General features: G+C 42.0%; 2 protein-coding genes across 3 annotated transcripts; one reads left to right on the forward strand and one right to left on the reverse strand.

Moving 5' to 3' along the window:
* Positions 1–877: 877 nt before the first annotated feature.
* LOC118114470 (rasGAP-activating-like protein 1) lies at positions 878–20265 on the reverse strand. Of its 2 annotated transcripts, none has more exons than XM_035164898.2 (22): positions 20167–20265; positions 19679–19996; positions 19332–19388; positions 17843–17956; positions 17416–17477; positions 15808–15937; positions 15230–15311; positions 14867–15007; positions 14655–14746; positions 13895–14012; positions 13087–13240; positions 11758–11822; positions 9274–9386; positions 8448–8640; positions 8115–8252; positions 7164–7308; positions 6364–6536; positions 4420–4557; positions 3632–3767; positions 2878–2998; positions 2591–2667; positions 878–2472 (listed from the first exon to the last, which is right to left on the reverse strand). In XM_035164898.2, the coding sequence occupies exons 2-22, from the start codon at positions 19789–19791 to the stop codon at positions 2324–2326; spliced, it is 2511 nt and encodes an 836-aa protein (XP_035020789.1). In that variant the 5' UTR covers positions 19792–19996; positions 20167–20265; the 3' UTR covers positions 878–2323. The 2 variants fall into 2 exon arrangements, with proteins under 2 accessions (XP_035020789.1, XP_035020788.1); XM_035164897.2 differs by having other exon boundaries at positions 20123–20248.
* A 71-nt stretch (positions 20266–20336) lies between these two features.
* dgcr6 (DiGeorge syndrome critical region gene 6) lies at positions 20337–22749 on the forward strand. The gene is made up of 5 exons (XM_035164887.2): positions 20337–20733; positions 20853–21013; positions 21224–21324; positions 21424–21564; positions 21716–22749. Exons 1-5 carry the CDS (start codon positions 20630–20632, stop codon positions 21791–21793), a joined length of 585 nt encoding a protein of 194 aa, XP_035020778.1. The 5' UTR covers positions 20337–20629; the 3' UTR covers positions 21794–22749.
* Positions 22750–22752: the final 3 nt, after the last annotated feature.

The following is a 22752-nucleotide window of genomic DNA, read 5'->3' on the forward strand; positions in this document are numbered from 1 at the left end:
TCCTGACCCTCCCCTCCCTCCCTCCTGCCCTGCCTCCTCTCACCACTCACCTCTCATGCCTAATGAGGGGTGATCAGGGAGACTGTGCTGCATCACTGCAGGTATAGGTCTGCTCTCATTATCATTTAAATAAGGCCGGGAGGAGAAACAGCTGCAAACACTGTTTGTGAGGCATAATTTAACATTAGCTTCTGATTCCTGTTGGATTGTAACGTCCGTGGTTATGGGGGTTTGATTAAATTATTCATTTGAACAAAGGGGTTGTGTGGTAACCATGACACTGTGAGACATGTAATGTAATTTTCTGTAAGATCATGAATGAATGAATGTCACTGCCTGCACTGACTCAGGCCTTTCACATTGAAACTAACCAAGACAAGAGAACATAAAAGACAGATAGATACTAAGTATTCACTAGAATACTTCTCAGAAGAGCATATGCCTCCGCTGAGGCCCAACACTTCCTTTGGATTCAATCAAGCTGCACCAAATTTCACACACTCTTAGATATCAGTACCTTTTCATCAAGATCCATGAATTATTCCCTGTGAAAATAGTGAAAATGTCAAAAAATGCTTTATATCGTTAAAGAAAGTGAAGAAAAGTTCCTGGATCCCCACCAACATGTAATGGGTTCTTCTCTAACCCACACCACAGCCTTTCACCACCATCGTGGTAATCAGTCCAGTAGTCTTTGTGTAATCTTGCTAACTAACAGACAAACAAACAATCAGACAGGGGTGAAAACATAACCTCCTTGGCGAAGGTAATGATTTCTCCATCTTATTGAACGCAGGTTAACTAGAAAGGAATCGGTTAATTTACTGTGAACGTGGGCATTTTTGGTTTTCAGGGCAAAAATTTGACACTAGACTTGTTAGCTGAAATAATATTTTACTGAATAATACAATTGTGTTTAGTTCACAGTAACAATTCACTTGGAACAAACCATCATGGTGTATTTGCAAAATAAAGTACAGGCAGTATGTTTTTCTTTTCAAAATAAAAGCCCTTATTCAGGGAACATAAAGTTCACAAACAACACTTTAGTATTGAAAAGATTGAAATCGCAAATCAATTAAAGCAAGGCAGCATTAAAAAAAAAACTTTGGAAATAACTATCAATGTAATGTATGGCTGTGTCTGGTATGTGAGTTTTTAGTTTTACATCTAACAGTAGAAATTATGTTTACCAGAATAAAATTCCGCTCCAGAGGGAGGTGACATGCTGAGACTGGATGAGAGATCACTGGACTGATCTCCACGACATTCAGTGACCTTCTCCGTTTTGGGGAAAGACCCTGAACACTACTCGCTGTACGGGAAATGGCTTTTACGACATGCTTGTGTCTTGTGTCTCTCACAGATATAGAAAACTGATTGTGAATTTTTTAAATGTCATTGTCTATAAAGAAATTTGGCATCTAAGACACATCCAAGCCAAATGTAGTGGCACCTAAATCTCAAGGAAATGTAAACGTATATATCAAATGGGAGAATCTCAGGTATCTGGATCTGTATATGGCCATTATATCGTTAATAGGTAAATGTTACCCATATGACTTTAGGGAAGGGCTACATCAAGTGTTTTTAAATATGCAAATTACATCAGAACCCAACATGTAGGTGGACTGGCCATAGCACCAAACAAAAGCACATTGTTTTGTCTAAAGGGACCAAAGCAACAATCAAAATGATCATGTTTCTCATCGAACAGGCAGCGGCTTACTGTGGCAGCGTGTGCACCAGCTTTTCATAAACTCATGGTGGTTTGACCTATAATGTTAATGTCACTGCTACATCGCGGCCACGCCATTAAAATATTGTTGATAAAAGCATAATGGGAAAACAACTTACATTCAGTCACTGTAGATTACACTACAACAAGCCGTTTGCATAAAAACGTGCGACCCAGGTCCTGTACAGTTTCTCAAAAATATAAAAGCTTCCTGTCACATTTCAACAACAAGCGGATGCAGGCCATGCAACAGATTGCTTGTTATCTACATTAGAAAATATCAGAGTCGGATCATGCTTCAAAGTCCCTCGGCCCCCCTCTATCGTCAAGTATCATAATCTCTCCCCGGCGCTGTTGAAGCCAGTGGCCCTCAGGGAATACAAACAGATTCAAAGTGGGAGAGTTTCTTGTGCTCTTCACAGCGAGGCGTGAACTAAACGGCCGGAGGAGGGCACATCCTGTGGCCACTTTCTCTCCCTGACAACCGAGAGGGAGGAGAATATCTGATGCTCAAATGTGTTTGTTCAGGATGCAGCCCCGCCCCCTGCCTCTCTCCATCAGTGGGTCCTGGTGTAATGATGGAGTCTAGGGATTCAGAATGACACTGGTGGCATCCTGTTTCTCTCTGCGCTGGAAGGTGGCGTGAGTCTGCTCCAGATCCCCTAGAACCGCCATCAGCCGGGCGACCATGCTCTGACCTGGCTTCAGGAGCTGAACGTGGCATTCTGCTCCATCTATGAGAAAGAGCACTAAGCCGTTAAAAACCAAAATATGTAATCATGTAGATCATGCAAAGAGCATCCTTGTGCCTTAGCAGGAAATTTAGTTTAGATATACCAGCTGCAGCCTCACCTGGGAGAACGTCAGGGCTGATCTTTCCTTTATTGCTCAACGCCTGATCAGCATCCGGCATCTCCACATATTTTTTCCTGCAGTGTCAGTCACAGAAATGAATCACAGGATCGCACACCATTCTCTAAACGCTGCTTTGTCTGTAGACCCCCACAGCTCAACGTTTGATTACAGGGTCAAGAAACACAAACAGAAACAGCAGAGCGGTGTAGTCCTATGTTGCAACATTGACCTCTAGTGTCCAGTAAATGTACTACACCCAGACAGGGGCTGTTGCCTTTGCTGACCTCAGTTTCTCTCTGCCCTGCAGAAGCTCCTTGTAAATGGTCTGAGTCTCAACGTCAGGATCCAGCGGGTCGCTCCAGTCACCCAGAGTCACAGCCGAGTGGGTTCTACTGCAGCCTGTAACTGAACATATGAGGGTCACACAAATATCCCTGATGGGAGTCTCTCAGTTTGAACATTTTCAGTGGGAATAGCAATTAAACCCCAAATTTTGGCATAACTGCAGGGAACACACACCATATAAACAATCACTTTTAAAATTCTGAAAAGGTGTAGATTAGATGTAGGTGTAGAACTTTAAATTATTTGCATAGCTCCAAATCACTTAATAGAATAAGAGAATAGAATAATAATACAATAGTAAGGTCCAGAACTTAAAATTATAGAGAAACCCAACAGTTCTCACAACAAGCAACTGTATAATTTTAAGTATGTAATCAGATGCAGCTTTCAAACAGTAACTTAACTCGTGCTTTCTTTGACGCCAGCTACAAACTAGTGGACCAGGACTAAAGTAAGAGAGTGAAATATTGATGTAGTACATGTGAGTCCACATACAGTTTATACTCTGGGATACTGTTAATTCATGATAATCCTTCTGGGGGCATCTTGGGTGTAATTCAACATATTTGTGATTGCAATCTGAGCTACTTTAACCCTCAAACAGTACAATTAAAACTGGTGATATAGTTACATAGCACCTTGACTGGTTACAGAAGGGTCGTGCATCATCAGGAGTGGTAAGAACAGGATTACCTGCACGGTCTGCCTGCAGACAGCACGTCCACTTGCCACTGCGATGAGCCCCCGGGTGGAAAGAGGGCAGCATGCGCTCATTGTAGATGCTGACTTTCCTGATCGCTGACAGCCACTGGTTCAGCTCGTTCACGTTCTATCCAGGCCAAACAAAACAGTGTCACCCAGGAGTAATACCCAGTTTATAACTGCCTTACACTCAGTACAGTGCATACCACTGCCAAGACCAAACAGTCCCCTTGTGAAACCACATTTAAATTCAATAGATTTGAATTTTTATTTGGAGCTGTCACAAATTGCAAAAAATCCTAAGTACCTGCCAGATTTTTTTCATCAAGATCAATGAATTATTCTCTGAGAAATCAAGAAAAATCTCACAATGTTAAGTGAAAAGAAATCCCTGGACCTGCCCTCTGATCCACAACTAAATTTAATGGGTTCTATCTTGACTCATGCCCCTCCCCTCCACAAGACTTCATGTAAATAATTTGAGTAGCCTTTGCGTCATCCTGCTAAAAATCTAACAAAGACATAAAGAAAAACACATCACGGACAAAAATCCCCTTGGTGATGGTTATAAAGCAGGACGGAATATTTAAATTAAATGAAAATATACACAATTATTTTACTATTTCATTTGAAAATATATATAATCTAAGATCAGAATTTTTCACCAAAATGAGTGAAGCGATAAATGCTTTTTCTGTGCCTAAATAAAAAATCTTTGTGGCAAACTGAAAAAGGTGAGGGACTTGTTTGGTTAATGGCTGGTGTCAGTACCAATGCACCTTGCACTGGATGTACATGGTGTGCATCTGTCCGTCGTTGTCCTGGGTGATGACCTGCATTACATTCTGCTGCTGAAAGGCATTTTCATCCACCCTCTCCACGGCACACACGCACTGCACGGGGATGGAGGAGCGCACCTGCAGCGATGGAACCACAGACCACAGCGCCAATTAACACAAGGATGCACAGACCGGTAATGACGGATTGGGCCTCGAGCAGTTTCGCCGGAGGTTTGAGAGAAATAAAAGTGCTGTATGGTTTGATCACAGAGCAAATTAGTGGAACGGCGTCTGATGCTGAAATAGTTTGCACACATTAGGGTCGGAGGCTCGGTGTGAGGCCAGGAGGAAGTGAAGATGAGATCAGCGAGGCAGCAAAGGCCGCTTTAAAGTGTAAATCAGCCACTTCCAATGGGAGCTCGTCTCGCTAAGACTGGAGTGCGACAACATGGAGGAAAAGGGTCAGGACATTGTCTGCAATCTGATTTGCAATGTTAGCATGAATATCCACAGCCTTCAATTAACGCTCGCTTTCATTCCAGTCGCTCAAAGAGAGAGCCTTTTACCGAGGTGGAGAGAGCCCGCTCCCCTCTCCCTCCCTGGCTGGTGAATAAGAGGAGATCATTATCACAAGGCTCAGCACCACATGGTAATAACACTAATGATGTTCTCACAAGGAGATCAACACAAATACATTAAAGCGAGCTGTGGAGGACTAAAATGTTTCCTCTGTTTATGAGACAAGTTGATGAACGTCCTTCAAAGGGCAGGGACTGATTCATCGTCACAAGCCCGATCAGCTTCTAATAAGGAATTAGTCACTTTCACGCGACCCTGATGAAACTTAATAAATAAGCCATGTATCTGCCATATAATAAAAAAATGAATGAACTCAATCTGTAGACAAAACATAACACATTAACATATATTCGCAAGATATACACACAAAAAATTTTTTAAAACTCAAATAAATTCGATTTTTTCAAGTTAAATCCATCAATTGCGTTAATATAACTTGTTAGATGAATAAAAACAAGGGTTGGTAAGCCTGGAATATATAAAATAGCAAGAGCAGGCTACAATCTGAAAAAATGCAACCCACGCACCCCACCCCCTCCCATTGGCCCTCTTGTCAAACGTACGCCCCCACAACACGTGAACGTGCACTGACGGACAACTACTAGAAGCCGTTTTTTTCTGTGGCTCAAGCGTTAACTTCTGGCTGTCGTTTCTGCTTCTGATTCAATTCACGTCCAACAATCCTCTGACTATTTGCCTGTTGTTTATTTACCTCTGGGTCAAAAATGTGCAATAACTTATTAATACATGTACTTTTATTGTATACACTTATACACTATTTTCTCTAGTATTGTATTCTTTTATTGAGCTCTTTTACTTTATTTAAATTTACTTTATTTAAATGTTCTCTTTTTTCTTACCTTATATTCTCTTGAACATTGCTCTTATTGCATTGCTGAGCTGACTTGTCCTTTTTGTCCAACACTTTTTATTGTACTGTTGACCCTGTCTTAACTTATGTATGACAATTAAACTTGAACTGGATCTTCAGCGGTCTATGTTTCTCCGGCTGAAGACTCCGGTCCTGCACAGTGAGAGCACGGGCATGGTGTCTGCAGGCGGTCGGGTCGGCAAGTGTCAGACAGATACGCCAGCCAATCATTTGGTCCGAATGAAATGATTGGTTGTGTTTAATGCAGTCCTGCGAGGGCCACAGACACTGGCTTTAAAAAATAATAATTTCATCATTTATTGATGGCTATCGGGACATGAACAGGATTTCGACAAACGAGATTTAAAAAGTGTTTCGGGAAAACAAATTACCAATCCTGCCTTTAATTAATTTAGTTTTTAAGGAATTTTCTAAACATTGTAAACATTTTTCTTTTTCCAGTGTAGGTTCTGGCCTATTAGTGTAGTACCAACCTGCCACTCAGGGGTCTTGGCATAGGACAGCGTCTCACTGGTCAACCAGAAGTAGCGTTTCTTGAAGGCGAAGCGGGACAGCAGCTGGGGCCCCTCTGTCTTGTGTTTGTGGAGGAATCCCTCTTTAACTGTGACGGACGGCATGAACACGGCCCTCTGAGGCACCTCGGACACTACAGGTACAAGGAGAGAGTTTGTGATGTGCATATAATGGCACGTTCGTCCACACAGACACAAGGTGGTGCTGTGACAATAAGCAACCAGGCTACAATTGTTTAATTACAGTACACGTCTTTATTTTCAGCGCTTTGTTATTGACAACACCTCCGTCCATCAGCACATGAAGAATTCAAAGAACAGGCATCCACTCCTGCCTTCCAAATAACTCCAGAAGGCAGTAAATGTCAAACTGGCCTTTAAGAGAAAAGAGTGGGTGTGATGTGCAGAAGGAGGCTGAAACACGATATGTCAGAGGGGGAAGATGTTTCACAACAAGAGCCTCACTGACACCTGATGGTGAGAAAGCAGCCCAGACATGTTGGGTAACCAGTGTGGCGTGTACAAGCGCCTGAGGCCTCTCGCTCCAGCGCCCCACCAACTCATTAACCATCACATCTCTTGTCTACACTTCCAACAACTTATGAATATTTCACCAAGGGGCCACAGTATTGTTTTCACCGGATCCTTATATCATCGGCTTGGGGCTGCTGGCAGCCGGCCCGTGGCTAATTCACGACATTTAATTAATCGACAGCTTGACCTTTGAACTTTCCCTTCGATCCCACGGTTCACAGCCTTACCGATGTCATGGTCTATGTCGATTAACTTGTCGAGGAAGTCTTTCACAGACGCCACGCTGCGAAGGATGATGGGATGAAGAGGCGCCATCCACTGCTCCTTTCCGTGACCCAGCTGAAGGCCCAGGTTCCCGACACTTTGCAACGCCTGGCGAGCACAGACACACAACAACATCCACTCAATGCCCACATCTCCAACACATGAACTGACAGTGCTCGCTGTGAGTGACTGCACATCTCAAAGTCAGAGATCAAAAGGGTTCCTCTGGCCAAGCATGCTGTGAGGCCCTTTGTCCGGCCCACACCTGGCCTAGGGCGAGGAGGAAGTCCCACTCTGCAGCCCCTCTCTGATGCTCGGGCTTTGAACCGCAGTCTGGTCACAGCGCGCACAAATGTAAAAATAGCTTGTTCCCTTTCTCCGTGGAGGACCCATGGCAACAGCACTTCAGCACCGCGGACAGCAGCCAGCTACGTTTCACTTTTAATATGTGACCGTGACCTCCCTGTTTTTAATGGTATTGAGGTTTTTTGTGTTGTTTATGTATGACTCTTGGCGATCACAACCATTCAACAATAATGATGAGCTTAGTTAGAAACTACCAGAGGCTTTTATTGCCAGTGCGACAATAATTTTTTCTGTCTGCCTTTTGCAGTTTGATCTATTTCCAGTCGAGACAGGATGTTCGAGCGCAGCATAACATGAGAAGGTATCGTTCCACTGCAAAGTGTGCTGCATGCGAAATTCAATCGCCAAAATTTGCTTTTGTCTATACACGTAGTTTAAATGTCTATTTTGTCTTCCTGTTTCCCATTGTTTGTTAGAAATGACTCGCCTCGCCTCCCGTGCAGCCACGTCTTTCGCTGTTTGTTTCTTCTGCACTTAAGTGTGATGTCTGGACATGAATTAATTATTCATAGCGGCATCTGTGCGCACGTCTGTGTTGTGCATCGTACCTTGGCCAGTAGTAACAGGGTTCTGCTCGTGCGCGTGTCCGCGTGCTGGTCTCTCAGCTGGAACAGTTTAGGCGTGAGGATGGCCGGAGCGAAGAAACGCAGGAAGAAGAACCCACTGATGGCCAGATACTTCACATCCTGTAAAAGCAAAGTGAATTTGATGGGAAAAGTTTAGAAATCTGAGGACTGTCACTCAGTATAAGAGTGTAGAGTACAGAGTGGTAGCGGAATATAAAACATGTAAAGGGAGTGTAAAATGAATAAAAAATACATCGACAGGCTTAGAAAAGTGTTTCCAGCTTTTATTCTCAAAGTGTTTTGCTCCAGACTGACCTCGTTCTCGGGTTCAGCAAATTGCTCCTCTACTCTCTTGTGCAGTTGTTTGAAGGCCACTCTCATGACCGGAGGACACTGATCGACTGAGCCCACAATAGATTCAATGATGCTGGTTAAGTAGCTTTGCAGCATCTCCACACTGCTGTCCCGCACCTCTGCCTCCGACACGGCTCCCTTAAATGAAATCCGTCTTTGGAGACAAGGGAAGATGAGAGGATTTATTGTCCCTATGTCAGAAATAGACAAAGTACCATTTGTATAGAGATTTGGTTGAATCGTAAAAGGACCATAGACAATTAAGCATACTGATGAAATATTATGTTAGAGCCTTTGTATACACAGTCTATGGTCAGAGCAATTTCATACATCGTACAGCTGAATACAGATTTTGAGAGTTGAACTGAGGATGTCCAGAGAGCTATGAAGACATGGGACAGCTGATAAAGTGAAGACAGACTGATCTACTGCGGGTGTAGAGGACGTTCGCTCCTGGATCTCCCTCCATGTCAGAGATAGACATCTCAGGGGGCTCATGGCAGTTGCCATGCAACAGCCTCCCCCCTTTTCACATTCCTTTTTTTCATTTTCTAACAGTCTTCCTCTCAGGGGTGAGGCGTACATGAAGTGGGCGGCCACCTGTGACCACGTTTCCATTTGACCATTTTAACACTGAGATCGAGAACTACACAGATGAGCCTACAACCCTCAATCCCAGTTTGTGGCTTAAGACAAGCTGGTGTGAAAGAAAGCTGGACTATTTTAGGTCAGGATATGACGGATCATGGTGTTGTGAGCGGCAGGAAGACGTGTTTTAGGTTTTTACCTTGTGCGGTTCAGGTCGATCTTACACGGGTCCAGCTCGATGTATTTCTTCTCATCAAAGACACGATTAATGATGGGCTTCAGCACCTCATGCAGATACAGCATGCCAACAGCCTGACAGCAAAACAATACCATATGCTGAGGACATCTCATTTGCATACATGTTTAAGAATAAACAAGGTACAGTGTGAAGCAGCAGGGGTGCATGAGACGGTGTGAATTTAACAACAATAGGGAATGTGCAGGAAGATAAAGACAGAGTAATAGGTTAGAAACAATGAAAATGTCACGTTTCACTTGTTTTCCCAAGTGCACAACATTTTTTGATTGCAGCTGCTAACTAACATATTTCAAATCTGCACATTTGTTTTCAAAGTGAAATATACAAACTCAGATGTATCTCATTGTTTTAGATACTATTATCAAACTACACAGGCCGTCTCATGGGATAAATCTTCAACATACATTTAATGGATTCCTCTGTGTCATTGTCCATGTAGAGAATAAGAAATGATTTGCTGTTTAAACATTTGATTTGCAAAAAAAGAGCTCTCTTAGATCTTTATCTATGGCAAATATTCTTCCCCCTCTGCTATATTATATATTACTAGATATATCATACTAATATATGTCCAATCTTATCTTTCATACTCATATATATCCTGTACTTTGTATATTTTGTATTTATTCTTTTGTTATATTTAGGTCTGGTTTTCATAAAAGCCATAACTGTTATGTGGGTCATTGATGTGACGCCTATATTTTCTGTCCGACTGCATTTTCTTCTGTTAAAAAAAGGTTTAAATACATAAAGAAATACCATATATATGTAGTACCTCTCCCGTATATGTACACACTTTAAATTTCCAAAAATTTCCATTAGTTATTTCAATGTTTCTGTTTTTTAAAGTGTCAAAATATCATGTGGTGCGACCGTCCGGCCATGACTGCTGCTGTGAAAACTTCTTTGAAATTACTCAAAATCTATTCAAATTTATTTTCTGCCATATTTGGCATGATTTCCAAAGTCTTTTGTAGTCCTGTACAAAATTGCAAAGCATTTGCATTTATATTTCCATCATAGTATACAAACAAACTTTGTCCGATGATGTCCATTTTATGAAATATCATGTCGTGCGACCATCAAGAAATGACCAATTTGGGACTTTGATGTTGAAATCCATTCAAAGACAGGAAGTTGCATCATAAACCATTTTGCCAAGGACCCACGGAAGCAGCAACAGGTTTGTAACTCTCTCTCAAATTTGGAAAAAAATAACCTTTTTCACAGCTGGTATGTAGTTGCCACATTTGGATATCATGTGGTATGACCTCAAAAAAATATATATTGATTATAAATTTCATCGTGACCTTTTGTGCTGACCTAGTTTGTTTTCTTTAGGAGGCCAATTCTGTGCCTGTAAATTTTGACTGAACTAGAAAATATCATGTGGTGCGACCAAATGTGGTGCGACCATTGCAGAGTGTTTTACATGATAGATATATGTCCTAGATTGGGAGTTTTGGTGCTTTTTTAAATTCAATTAATGATTTATATACATAAAGTACTTTATTTTAGAATTATTTGGAAAATATTTCTATGCAATTAGAGTATTTTTTTCTAATATTTCAGAAACAACGGTTTATGTTTAATTTTTGTACAATATCATGAATAATTACCACCCCAAAAATGTAACATGTAATTGTATCTCGGTTATTATGAATTTATTAGTTATTTATTAGTTATTTATGTGTTTATTTATTTATAACTGTATAACTAAAATAAATACAAGAATCAATTGATTTATGGATGACATTACAAGCTACAAGAGAAATAAACAGCGGAGAATTCCAATATGCCAAGTCAAGTGAGTTGACAGAGAGAGAGAAAGAATCAGAGAGAGAACTGGAGGGCTGCATCCAGAACTTACAGAGAAAGTACAAATATGAACGCTGTGTTAGACCTTACGCCGCCATCTATGGAGAACATTCCACCAGCTCTGGTTGATGTAGATGTAGCACAAGAGCAGCCAGAAAATGCAAATGCTATGAGCCCCACTTTCACCCTTGTTACTAATGACTTTATATTATTGAGAAATTGTAAAAAAAAATGTAAGCATATTAAGGAAATTAATTAATATTAAGATAAATTACGGTCGCACCACATGAAATTTTTTAAGGCCACGGCCAATTCATCTAGATGAAAAAACACTAAAATCAAATAATTTGAAATTTGTATATGATTTTATGTGTACACAACATTCCTAATGTTTGAATAATTATAATAGATATTCTTTTTTGTATTTTAAAATTGGACTGTTGAAAATCCTTATACGTCATTGACCCATGTACCACATCCCACACATATTTTTAAGATTTCATGTATGTATTTTGTATTTATGTTGAAATAAATTAAACAGTAGAGAGAGAAAAATCCAATACTTGTAGTTCCTCGCAACATAAAACAACAGTTACATCATCACACCTTCATGAACTGCTCCATGGCTTTGGAGGCGAGTGAGTTGGAGCGGAACAAAGTGTTTGGATCAGCTGTGAGAACAAAAGAGAAAAGAGACTGATTAATTTTATAGTAAATAACGACACCATTTAACCTGAAATACATGTATTTACATTAAATTACAACAGAGAGGCAGCAGCTAAGATTTTAGAGAAGCGTGGATCTGATCATTTCCTCTCCATTATTATCTCCCAGCCAATTTAATGAAGCCGCTTTCACAGACGCTCTCAACAGGGACATAATCGAGCTCGATGAAAATCTCTGAGATAGATGCATTGCTTCATTAAATTCATTGGCAGCTATTAATGAGAAGTGTGGATCCTTTGTGTGTTTCTGGTGTCACTTCAGGCTTCTGGCATGTGTGACATGTTTATCAACTGAGAGCTGATCTGCTTTGGAAGCACAGACAAATGATGTGGCAAATGAGGACAGAGTGACCTTGCTGACACAACATTTAAATCCTTCAAGGTGGCAACACTGACATGTTCATGGTGACAGGGACTGAGGTTGTTAGGTGAAATATTTTCGGTGACATATGTGAGGACCTGTGAGTTTGCACTGAAACCCAGTGGGTGTGCTGCGCAGTTCTCTTTCCTTTACCCCTGTGCCCAACTTTAATGTCTGGCTGCCAACGGCATCTATTCTTGATCAAGCACTTACTCTCAGGATCATGTGGAGTTGCTATGGAAACTTAGGCACTATGCTTATTATCTCAAACTACACCAACACAACCCAAAGACCAGAGCACAACTCTGTGTGAATTATCATGGGAATGTGGTGCGGAGGCAATAACATGACTAATCCAGACCACAGAGGAGCCATGAAAAAAGACTGTTGGGTGAGTAAATAATTGGCATTGTTGAGGCAAATATGGTGCTGGTAGGTTTTAGACGCCCACGCTCACACACCATGACTGTGGCGCTCGGAGACCTCAATGTCATTTCAGAGATAAATAGCAGCAGCTCTCAGAGGGTCTCCGGAGTGAGGAGTGATTGCAGGAAACTGGCAGGTCCCAAAATCTGACTAATGCAAATAGTGACTAATAGAGCTAAATGTAGAGCAAATGCACACTGTGTATTGTGTGATCACAGATGTCACATGTGCTCAGATATGGAGGCATTAATGGTTGGCATTCTTCTGAGAGACAAACTGGAGCATACTGGCGTGGACCTCCACTGTGGGACAAATAAAGGATTATCTTATCTTGTCTCTGTCGGATCAGTGCACTTCATAAATACAATACAGCCTTGAAATTATGAGTATCTGTCATTGATGACATGTTGTCTCTAAACTTACTGGTGTGGTTGACCTCCCGCGTGTTCAGGTAGTCCAGGAAAGGCACCACAAGGCCCTGGCCCAGGTAGATCTTCACCAGGGTCATTGCCACATCTTGACGGCTCTCCACCGTGGTTACATCCTCCAGCATGGTCAGAGCGCTGCTATCCTCCACCTGGGGAGAGGACGACTCAGGTTATGGGCACAGAACGTGAACGGCATTGGGAGGACAACAGAGGATAAATGAGGCAGATGGAGTGAAATGAAAGCTGGGCTCAGACGACAGGAATATGAGCCAATTTAATTCCAATTCTGCCCCCGAGAATTGGAGGACAAATTAAGTCTGGCACCTTAGTAGCGATGTTGGGCCCAGAATAACTGATGGAGATTTTACTGCAACCATTTTCTCAAACAGACTCATTTAGCCTTTTGCTTTTGTTTATTGACATAAGAGCAAGTTGTCGCTCCACGCCACCCCTCCTCTTTGTTTACATCTGCTTCCCCATGAGGTCACAGGAGAGATGGGAGGTGGTGCGCCTCTGTCCCCGGAGCAAAAATGTCAACAATATCCTGTAGTGTTTGATGATGATTATTTTTTAATCTTGTAGTGTGGGCGTGTTGAAGATTATGTAGAAGAAATGCGTTCTCCCTGTGCAACCTGATTTCAAAATGGTTTTAAAACTCCTGTAGTCTGAGCCCAGCTTGACTGTGCATGAGGTAAAGAAAGAACAGCACATATTCACACAGTCCAGTCTCTGGACACAGAAAATGATTTATCGTGCAGCTGAGCACATGAGTATCAGTGCTGCGGAGGAGTCGTGACGCTGACCTCTGTGGGCGAGATGACTGACTCAACCAGGAGGTCAATGAGAGGCTGGTAGTACACAGATGGCAGGATGCGATCTTCCACCAGACGCACCTTCAGACGCAGCGCTCCCAGCTTACCACTGTGACAAAGGAAAATACCAAAGAATCTCAGAGAGAACAGAGAGAGAGGATTAACCTGCATTAAAGGTATCTTGGGAAAGATGGGGAAATCTTTATGGACTTTTTGAATAAACACAAGCTCCTGGCTTTGTTGTCTATGGTTTTGTTTAAAGTTAGTAAGTTGCTGAAATCTGCAGGAAACTGTCGATAAAAAAGCAAGACGCTGATTGCGTGTGATACATTTAAATGCTCTTTTTTTTATAACATCTCTAAACACAGTGATAGTGTGTACTTATGTTGTGTCAATTGTTCACACTGCTTCCCTAAACCACTCAGGTGTAACACATAGTCCCAGAGCGAATAGGTTTTGTAATGACTCGGGTAGTTACCAATTTATACTCAACAGTTTGCAACCCTCAATAAAAACCCTTTAACTGCGAGTCTCTTAGATTCACTTTACTTTCGCGTCATCTTTTCGCAGTTCACTCAGCTTTGTTTGGTCTAAAATTATCTCAAGGAACAGACGCATTTAAAAACACCAAGTGATTGCGGCTCACTTTGAGCCTTGAGAGGTTTCCAAAAGCAAAATGCATATCTCATTTGTAATATACAAGCATACAAACTCAACACACTGTCCAAATAAACACATCCATAATTCTCACCCTGCATCAACTTCGTTGTTTCCCAAGGGTAGCAAACGGAACCAGCCCTCTAACAGAGGTGTCTTGTGCAAACAAGCAAGAGGGATTTCCACCTGCAACCAAGAGCAAACAAGGATATGACTCCAGGCAAGAACAATAACTTATAAAAGAATGTAGTGTCGAGAAAAAGATTTTTTTAACCAACCATGTATTTAAATCTACAACATCCTCACCTTTCCAAGAAAGTCATTCTTTCCCACCATGTCCCAGTCCCAGACCTCCACAGTGACGTGTCCTTCCACACTCAGCTCCTCTGGATCGACCTCCAGCTCCAGTGTCTCTCCCCAGTGAGGGAAACGAGTTTTCTTGATAATCTAAAACACAGCATTTCCAGGTTATGAGAAATCCACAATAAACCTTTGTCACCTCACTATTGTCGAGGGTGAAAGGCACCATAGGGGATGTTGCACCTTGTTAAGGCTTATTGTTTTTTGTGCATAATGGGCTATACAAACTAAATTTGTTGGATGACTGATTGACCTCAGCTCACTTATGCATGTTGTAATATAAAATGATCAAACTACCAGACAACTCACCGAGGTCTCTGCGCTGTGGTTGTTGAAAATAACTCTTGCGAACGGATCCGAGGTCCCGGTGATGTCTCTTGGAGCCAAGTCTCTGTAGTTATCACCAGACAGAAAGACAACAGAACCGATCAATACGCTGAAACCACTCAACAAACTCTTCTAAACTGTCAGCGAGGACAAATCCTCTGCTCTCCACTCGACCTTATCCTTTCAAACTCAATCCACATTCGTGGGGTCATGTTTGAATAACTCAGTGTCAAGTTCTGAGTGACATGCTCATTAGTGCCCTGCCTGAGAGCGAGAGATTGTAGCCTGGGACGCACAGATGGGACAGTGAGTGGTGTGACATGGCGGCGTGACTCTGGAGGAGAGTGTGGAGGCCTGCGGGGTGATGGTGTAAAGATTTGAGCTCAGAAATAGTGACGGCACAGGAAGGACTAAGCTACAGAAACTTAACTTGTGTCCCCTTTCATCATATTGAATCTGCTTATAAAGACGATTATAACATCATGATAATATGATGGTCACATGCTTGCTGCTCATTGTCCTCTCATTTTGCTGTGTCATGGATTTGAAAGTTATCTTACCTGGCTTCAATGATTTGACAGCGCAGGTTGATCTTCTCTGTATCTTTCAGCAGCACCACACTCAGATGGATCTCTCCCTGGACTTCTTCATCAGGGTCGACCCTCGTCAGGTTCAGCCAGTTGTCCAGCCCTGACCAGGCAACACGGAAAGACACCAGTCATTTAAAACAGCAATGCTCAATAAACACTAAAAGCAGTTGTTTTGGGCCAATTGAGAAACTGATGAATTAACCTTTTCATCAATAATGTCAAAGTAGTCGGGTAATCTCCTTAATCAGACAAAATAATCTGCACATATTCAGATTCATTGTTTTAAATTGAATCAAACCAAAACATTCTGGGTACTCCCTAGTCCCGTCTTCTCAGTTGAGAGGATTTGCATGTCTTTGTTTTATTCAATAGTAAACTGAAGATTTTCAGGATTTGTGCTGATAAGAGGTAAAGACGTCACCTTGAGCTTTAGGGAATTATGGTGGCTTTTGTATTACTATTGGGTGGCTAGGGGGTAGAGCGAGTTGTCCTCTAACAAGAATGTCGGTGGACCGATCCTTGGGCAAGATACTGAATCCCTGATGGCTGCGTCGGCAGTGAGTGAGTGATGTGTGATAGAGAAAGCGTTAGATGCACTGTACAAATGTGTGTGTGAATGGGTGAGCGGCAAAATTGTACTGTAAAGCACTTTGAGTGGTCATCAAGACCAGAAAAGCTGCTATACAAATACGGACCTTTTGCTTTCTAACATGTTGTGGTCTAATCAAACATTTTAAAATGGCAAATTTTATGCATAAAGGTATAAAATGCTTTATAATCTATAAAGTACAAGACAAGATGAGAACATGCTCAGTCCCAATCTGATATTGTTTATATTTCAGCCATGTCACATCCTCTGTTTCGCTGTGTGCAAGGGTGCGTCAAGGCCAGGCTGTGAGAAGATTTGTGCGAGGGAGTAACTGACTCAGTACCACCCTGTGGCCATTAATCACACGAGGCCAAGCCAGGTGGCTTTCTACAGAGGCATCAGTATTCAGCAAACACACCCTGATAAACACATCGAGCAATTTAATAAAACTACACAACAGCATCACACCGCACCATATTTGAAATGCTCCGTCTAACCAAGACAATGCAGAACGTGCTGGAGATCGTGCTGACATGAAGACTGGGACTATAGTTTCTCAAATGTGAAAGATTCTGTAAGACATTAAAAAGGCTTGAGGTCATTTAAAATTAATTGGCTGTTCTATAATCATTTTACAGCACAGCGATGTTCCACACAAACAGATGGTTTATGATGCGCGATGAAAAATACTAGCATTTAGGCAGATGAGCACCAGGAGAGCCATTTAATAACAAATCAGTGGGAACGCTGATTTCACCGCCTCCGAGTTAGAGATTACGCGACCGAAACCGACTCTTAAGTGCCTGATAAATGTGCGCTTATCAAATTAAATGTGTGAGACAGCATTGGGAGACATTCCCAGAGTCTCCGTCTAAAAGAAAAAGGAGGGCAGGTCGCCTCAATCACATGGAACTTTGACTCGGTCGTGGAAATCCATGTAAGTTTAACCTCTGAGCTGCGGTCGTGCACCCAGATATGTTTAGTTTTACCTTTGGCTGGAGACCTGATGGCTTCTTTATTCAGTGAAATCTTTCCAATGACATCATCGTGCCTGTTGAAAGAGATAAAAGAGGAGATTATCAGAGAAACGCTATTGATGCTGCAGTTGTTGCAACAGTTAAATGAGGTGAATTTGAGGACGGACTGATTAGAGCACCGTGGTCACAAGACGACCAGAGAAGAAAAAAAAAAACTTGAATCACTCAATGTGGGCGACCATCTGTCTGATGATGTTTGTTTATTCAAAGCCTGGAGTTACTTTCTCAGAACATTTAAACTGTATGTGAGGTTTTAACCCAAATATATTAGTTCATGAGCCAAGTTAAGAAAACACTGTTGGCTTAGAGGACTATAAATCAACTGAAAGGCTCCGTCAGTAAAGAGGCTGAATATGGAATAGCTTCAAATGACTGTTACCCAATGGTGTCCTCGTCCATGACATGGAAGGAGAGGGAATGGAAACCCATCGGGAGGTGCAGTGTATACTCTTCACCCCAGAAAGGATTAAGGTTCTTCCACACTGTGGCCGTCCTGAAAGGTGAGGTTATACGTGCTGAACAGACCTTATAGCAAAACACATCACATGAATGTACCAACAGAAACCAGCAGAGTCAGGCGTCACAGTAAAAGTGGCAGCAGTACAAGCTCTCACATACCCGAGGGGAGACGGATCATATGCTTTTAAAACTACGAGGATCCAGGATCCCTCCAAGGCATCATAAGATGTTTAATGGAATAGGACAAAAGGGAGAAACATAAATCTGCTACACATGATAATTTATTTTTTATGACTTTTATCAAAACTTTGCTCTAAGCTCTTTTGAAATTAAACAAATCCTCGTTTATGGACCCGCTCACATCTTAGCGACATACTGTACGCAATGTCATAATCAGACATGACAACATGTCGCCAAAATTTGTTCCACTGAACAGTTCAGAGCATCTCTTCTACCTGCAGACTTTTTATAAACAATGTTGATTTACTATTCCTTTACTGTATGAGGTGAGGTTTTTGCTAAGTTTCCTAAATGTTTCATTTTATACAAACTCTTAAAGGTTCTGTTAAAGCCAGAAAGGATTCTATGAAGACAGTTTATTGAACCTCAATAAAAAAAAAGTTGTTATTGTAACGTCCATTTGACCGAATATTGAAAAATGTTGAGTGCGGAGAGTTGGTCATGAAAGTCTGCTCAAATTCAATGTAAATTTTAGTTGCAGCAACCTCGTGATAACAATAGAATTAAAGTTTGAACCACCACTGGAGCATTGTAGAGCTTTATGAGCGTGTCCGTTTTCTCCCTCCACAACCAGCCACATCATCCGAGAACATCACACTCGAGTCAGTTGTCCAGTGACACCACAAGATAATTAGTTTGACTGTCTGCAGTGAATCATTGTGCGATTTTCCCTCAACGTGCCGGATGGAACAATGGCCACTGACTTTTCTCTACGTTTGTGTTGAAAAACAACGACAAACATTTCCTCCAAAGTTAAATCTGGATACTGTCAACGAGCGCCACTGAAAATAACTGTTATTTGGAGAATGAGTGGGGAGGAGGAAAATGAAATCATCTGAACTGGTGTATTCTGCAGCATTCACCTTGCCTATACGCAGGGAGCACCCTGCAATAATAGATGCACCCTCTCCATGGTTACCTGAGGGAGTTTTAAAGGCCAGACCAGTATCAGGTTCTCTGCATTGGAGGGGCCACGCTGTGGGCACCACCACCCGGGTCACACACACACACATACACACTCCACCCTGGATTACAGAGTAGTGCAAGCACAGCCAGAAAACTGAGCTAATGCAAATATAAACTGTGATGATGAATATATACTGTATATACAAGATACTTTTCATAAACACATATGTGCAGATCTTCATTTAAAACAGAACAGGACTCACCTGGCCACTACTTCATTGTCAACTTTTACAATACAGTATGGATCACTGGTTCCAGAGCTGAAGATGACAAGAGAAATACAGGACATCACGAGACATATTATAAGAAGCAGTTTGTCTGATGGTCAAATGAATCTCCTCTTAAATTTAAACACTTGACTATCACATTTCTTCAAGAAATATACATGAGGCAGTGTAGCACAGCTGGAAAAACCATTTCACATGCAAATTGGACTTTTCCCCGTGCAATCTGACAAGAAGCTTCTGAACAATGTTGTGGCTGTGTCGTCTCCATCCTGCGAGTTGAGACTTGAGCACAGAGCCACATGCCTTTCGGAAGGATTACTTACACGTCTTTGGCGGGGAGGTTCCTGCCCTCGACAATACGAAAATAAAGAGATGTGTTTTGGGCCATTTTGGAGTCGAGTGCGGTAACAATCCAATATTCCTCCTGTGTTCCCATGTGCGGGCTCTTATAAACAGAGCTCTCCTCCTCCGCTGCAACTCAGTTTCCTTCGCTTCATGGCACCTTCAGCGCGTGACGGCGCACGGCTCTCTCTCCAGCAGCGCGCAACACAGGCGCGCGTCCACATTCAGATCCGGATCCAGATCAGATTCAGATCAGATCCACAACCTGATCCAGCCCAGTCACAGGAGCAAGTGGGATACTGTGGAGCACACACACACACACACACACACGCACACACACACACACGCACACACATACACACACTGCGCTGTGAATGAATGGATCATCACCCATGTAAATGTAAACATGAATAAACTGCCCTCACATGACTTGTTTTAAAATCTGACACCGTCCACCAGCTGTTTCTACCTGACGTCACTGCATCTTCTATATAATTTGTCACCGTCTGAAGGACGGTGGGTCACACCTGACAATTACATTCAGGAGCGCCCCCTTCTTTGTCTAAACGCGCCACCAAGTGAGCATATTGAGCTACTGCAGGTGCATTTACATACAGGCATCTTGGCAGCCACCTCTCCGGGGTCCTCACTGAAGTGCATGTTAGCGTATAAACAATACGTTAGAGCAGCAAAGCTAAAAACAAGCTTTTTTCAGCCTCTCGCGTTGTTTATGTAACCTAACTTAACTTTTGTTAGCAGACGGACGTCATTATATGCAGGCTAGTCTCCCAAAGACAACACATTGTCTTGTTTCCGGGACCTTTACACTGTGAAAACAGTGAAATTAGCCCAAACTGCTGCTAGCTTGGTTAGCTAGCTGGATGTGTTGAACAGCAGCCTCTTGTTTTGCTCTCACTTCTCCAGTGAAGGAGATGGATGGTTATCCCGGGGTCACTGGCGGGGATTCAACAAAGCAACAGGAGAGACATTACTACCTGTTGTCTGAGCTGCAAACCTTAGTGAAAGATTTACCCAGGTAATGTTGCCTAACCTTCAGACAAGGGATCACAGCGGTTGGTGTCTCAGGTTTATCCGTATGAATGATTTATTGACTGCATCTCGCTGGGCATTGTTGTTCTTCTCCTCTGTGTTTAGCTCCTTCCAGCAGCGCCTGTCCTACAACACACTGAGTGACCTGGCCCTGGCGCTCATAGATGGGACGGTGTATGAGATCGTGCAGGGGCTCCTGGATATTCAGCATCTGACTGAAAAGAATCTGTACAACCAGAGGCAGAAGCTGCACGGTGAACACCAAGGTCAGTGCTCCACAGAAAACACGCAGTGACTGATGGGGTCTGCTCACAACTGCAAGCCTATTCCTGTTACCTGGGTAAAATCAGGAATTCCTCTGAAATCAAACACTCTGCCAAGTACCAAACCTGCTTCATGAAACAGGGGCCTTGTTGTGAGGTTGGTAACTGCAGATGCTACTGTGATGCTTGACTGCTTATCCTTTGTGTGTGCAGCACTCAAACAGGAGCTTTTACGAAAACACAAAGACGCTCTGCAGTCGTGCAAGTCTCACAACCTTGGGCTTCTCAAATCAAACCAACAGTCGGAAGTAGAGGTGAGGCAATGAAATCCTAATGCCTCTGTTTGTAAAAAAGGACTGTTTATTGTCATATGTCTACATGTTGATTGGTTTACTAACATCATTTATCGTCAGGCTCTGGACATACGTGTGCGAGAGGAACAAAAAATGATGGATAAGAAGATTGTAGCTGAAATGGATCAGAAAGTGATAGACCAGCAGAACACCCTGGAGAAGGCGGGAGTCCCAGGGTTTTATATCACCACAAATCCTCAGGTTACCCTCTTTGACTGTTCACTTACTGAAGTTGAAATCCATAGTAATGCCATAAATAGTGGGGTAGGATACAAATATGCTTTTTTAATACAGATAAATGTCCAGCAGATGGCAAAGTGTGTCCTCACCTCTTGCTTCTTGTGTGTTTCAGGAGCTGACAATGCAGATGAACCTACTTGAACTGGTCCTCAAGCTTCAACAGAAAGAGTCACAATCTGGAATACGATGAGGAAGATAATGAAGAAACTTTATTTTAGCATAAAACCAACGGCATATTCTCACAATCCAGTTACTGTGAGATTCACCATGTCTCAGTCAACATGTTACTTACATTGCTGTTTGTAAGAAGCAGCAAGTTCAGAGAATGTTGAACACAGGTTGTCCCGAGTGTTTTGGTCATCACCATCATAAGCCGGTTGGAGAGATGAACATGGCTTGTAAAGCACTAAATGCTATGTCACACATTAACATTGAATTGATTTGTTTTGCTTCAAATCCTTTAAAGACACATTAAAGGACATGAACAGAGGACCAGACGTGGTCGTAAATGGAAATAAGGCTGTGACCTTCCTGAAATAAGATTATTTTTAAGAGCCTCTTGGTGCCTTTGGAGCAGTCAGCCACGTTTGAGGTGAAAAGGAAAGTGCAATTCCTTTGGGTGTAAACAGATATCTAATTATGTGATCAAATACAAAGCAGAATTTTATTATAATTATTACGTTTTTGCCATTCCTTAAGTCGTTCTGGCAGGTTGTGTGAAAACCTGATGTTTATTTAAATCAGCCGCTGGACATTTGAAAAGTGGACCAGCTACGACTGACCTGACCTCATGATGTTCACCTTAAATATCTAAAGTAGAAACAGGGTGACATGTCTCTGTTCCGAACAGACTATGTGAGGATATGGGTTCACGTTATGTGTTGAGCTTTCCTCTTTATATTTGCATTGATATTTAGAAAATGTCTTACAAATATATAAACAATAAATTATCTGTTTTTCTATTACACAAATGTCAGCTTCAATAAACAAGTGTTTTTGGAGTTTCTTGAAACATCTATATATGTGAATCATTTTTACTGAATTGAGTTCTGTTGACACTGATCTTTTTCATGACTAATTTGTGTTCTGAATTATTTCACAGTTTCATCAGTTCATGTTCTAGTAAATAAATCTGCAGCTAAACTATCT

Source organism: Hippoglossus stenolepis, chromosome 9 (assembly GCF_022539355.2).
Source record: "Hippoglossus stenolepis isolate QCI-W04-F060 chromosome 9, HSTE1.2, whole genome shotgun sequence".
Taxonomy (NCBI): domain Eukaryota; kingdom Metazoa; phylum Chordata; class Actinopteri; order Pleuronectiformes; family Pleuronectidae; genus Hippoglossus; species Hippoglossus stenolepis.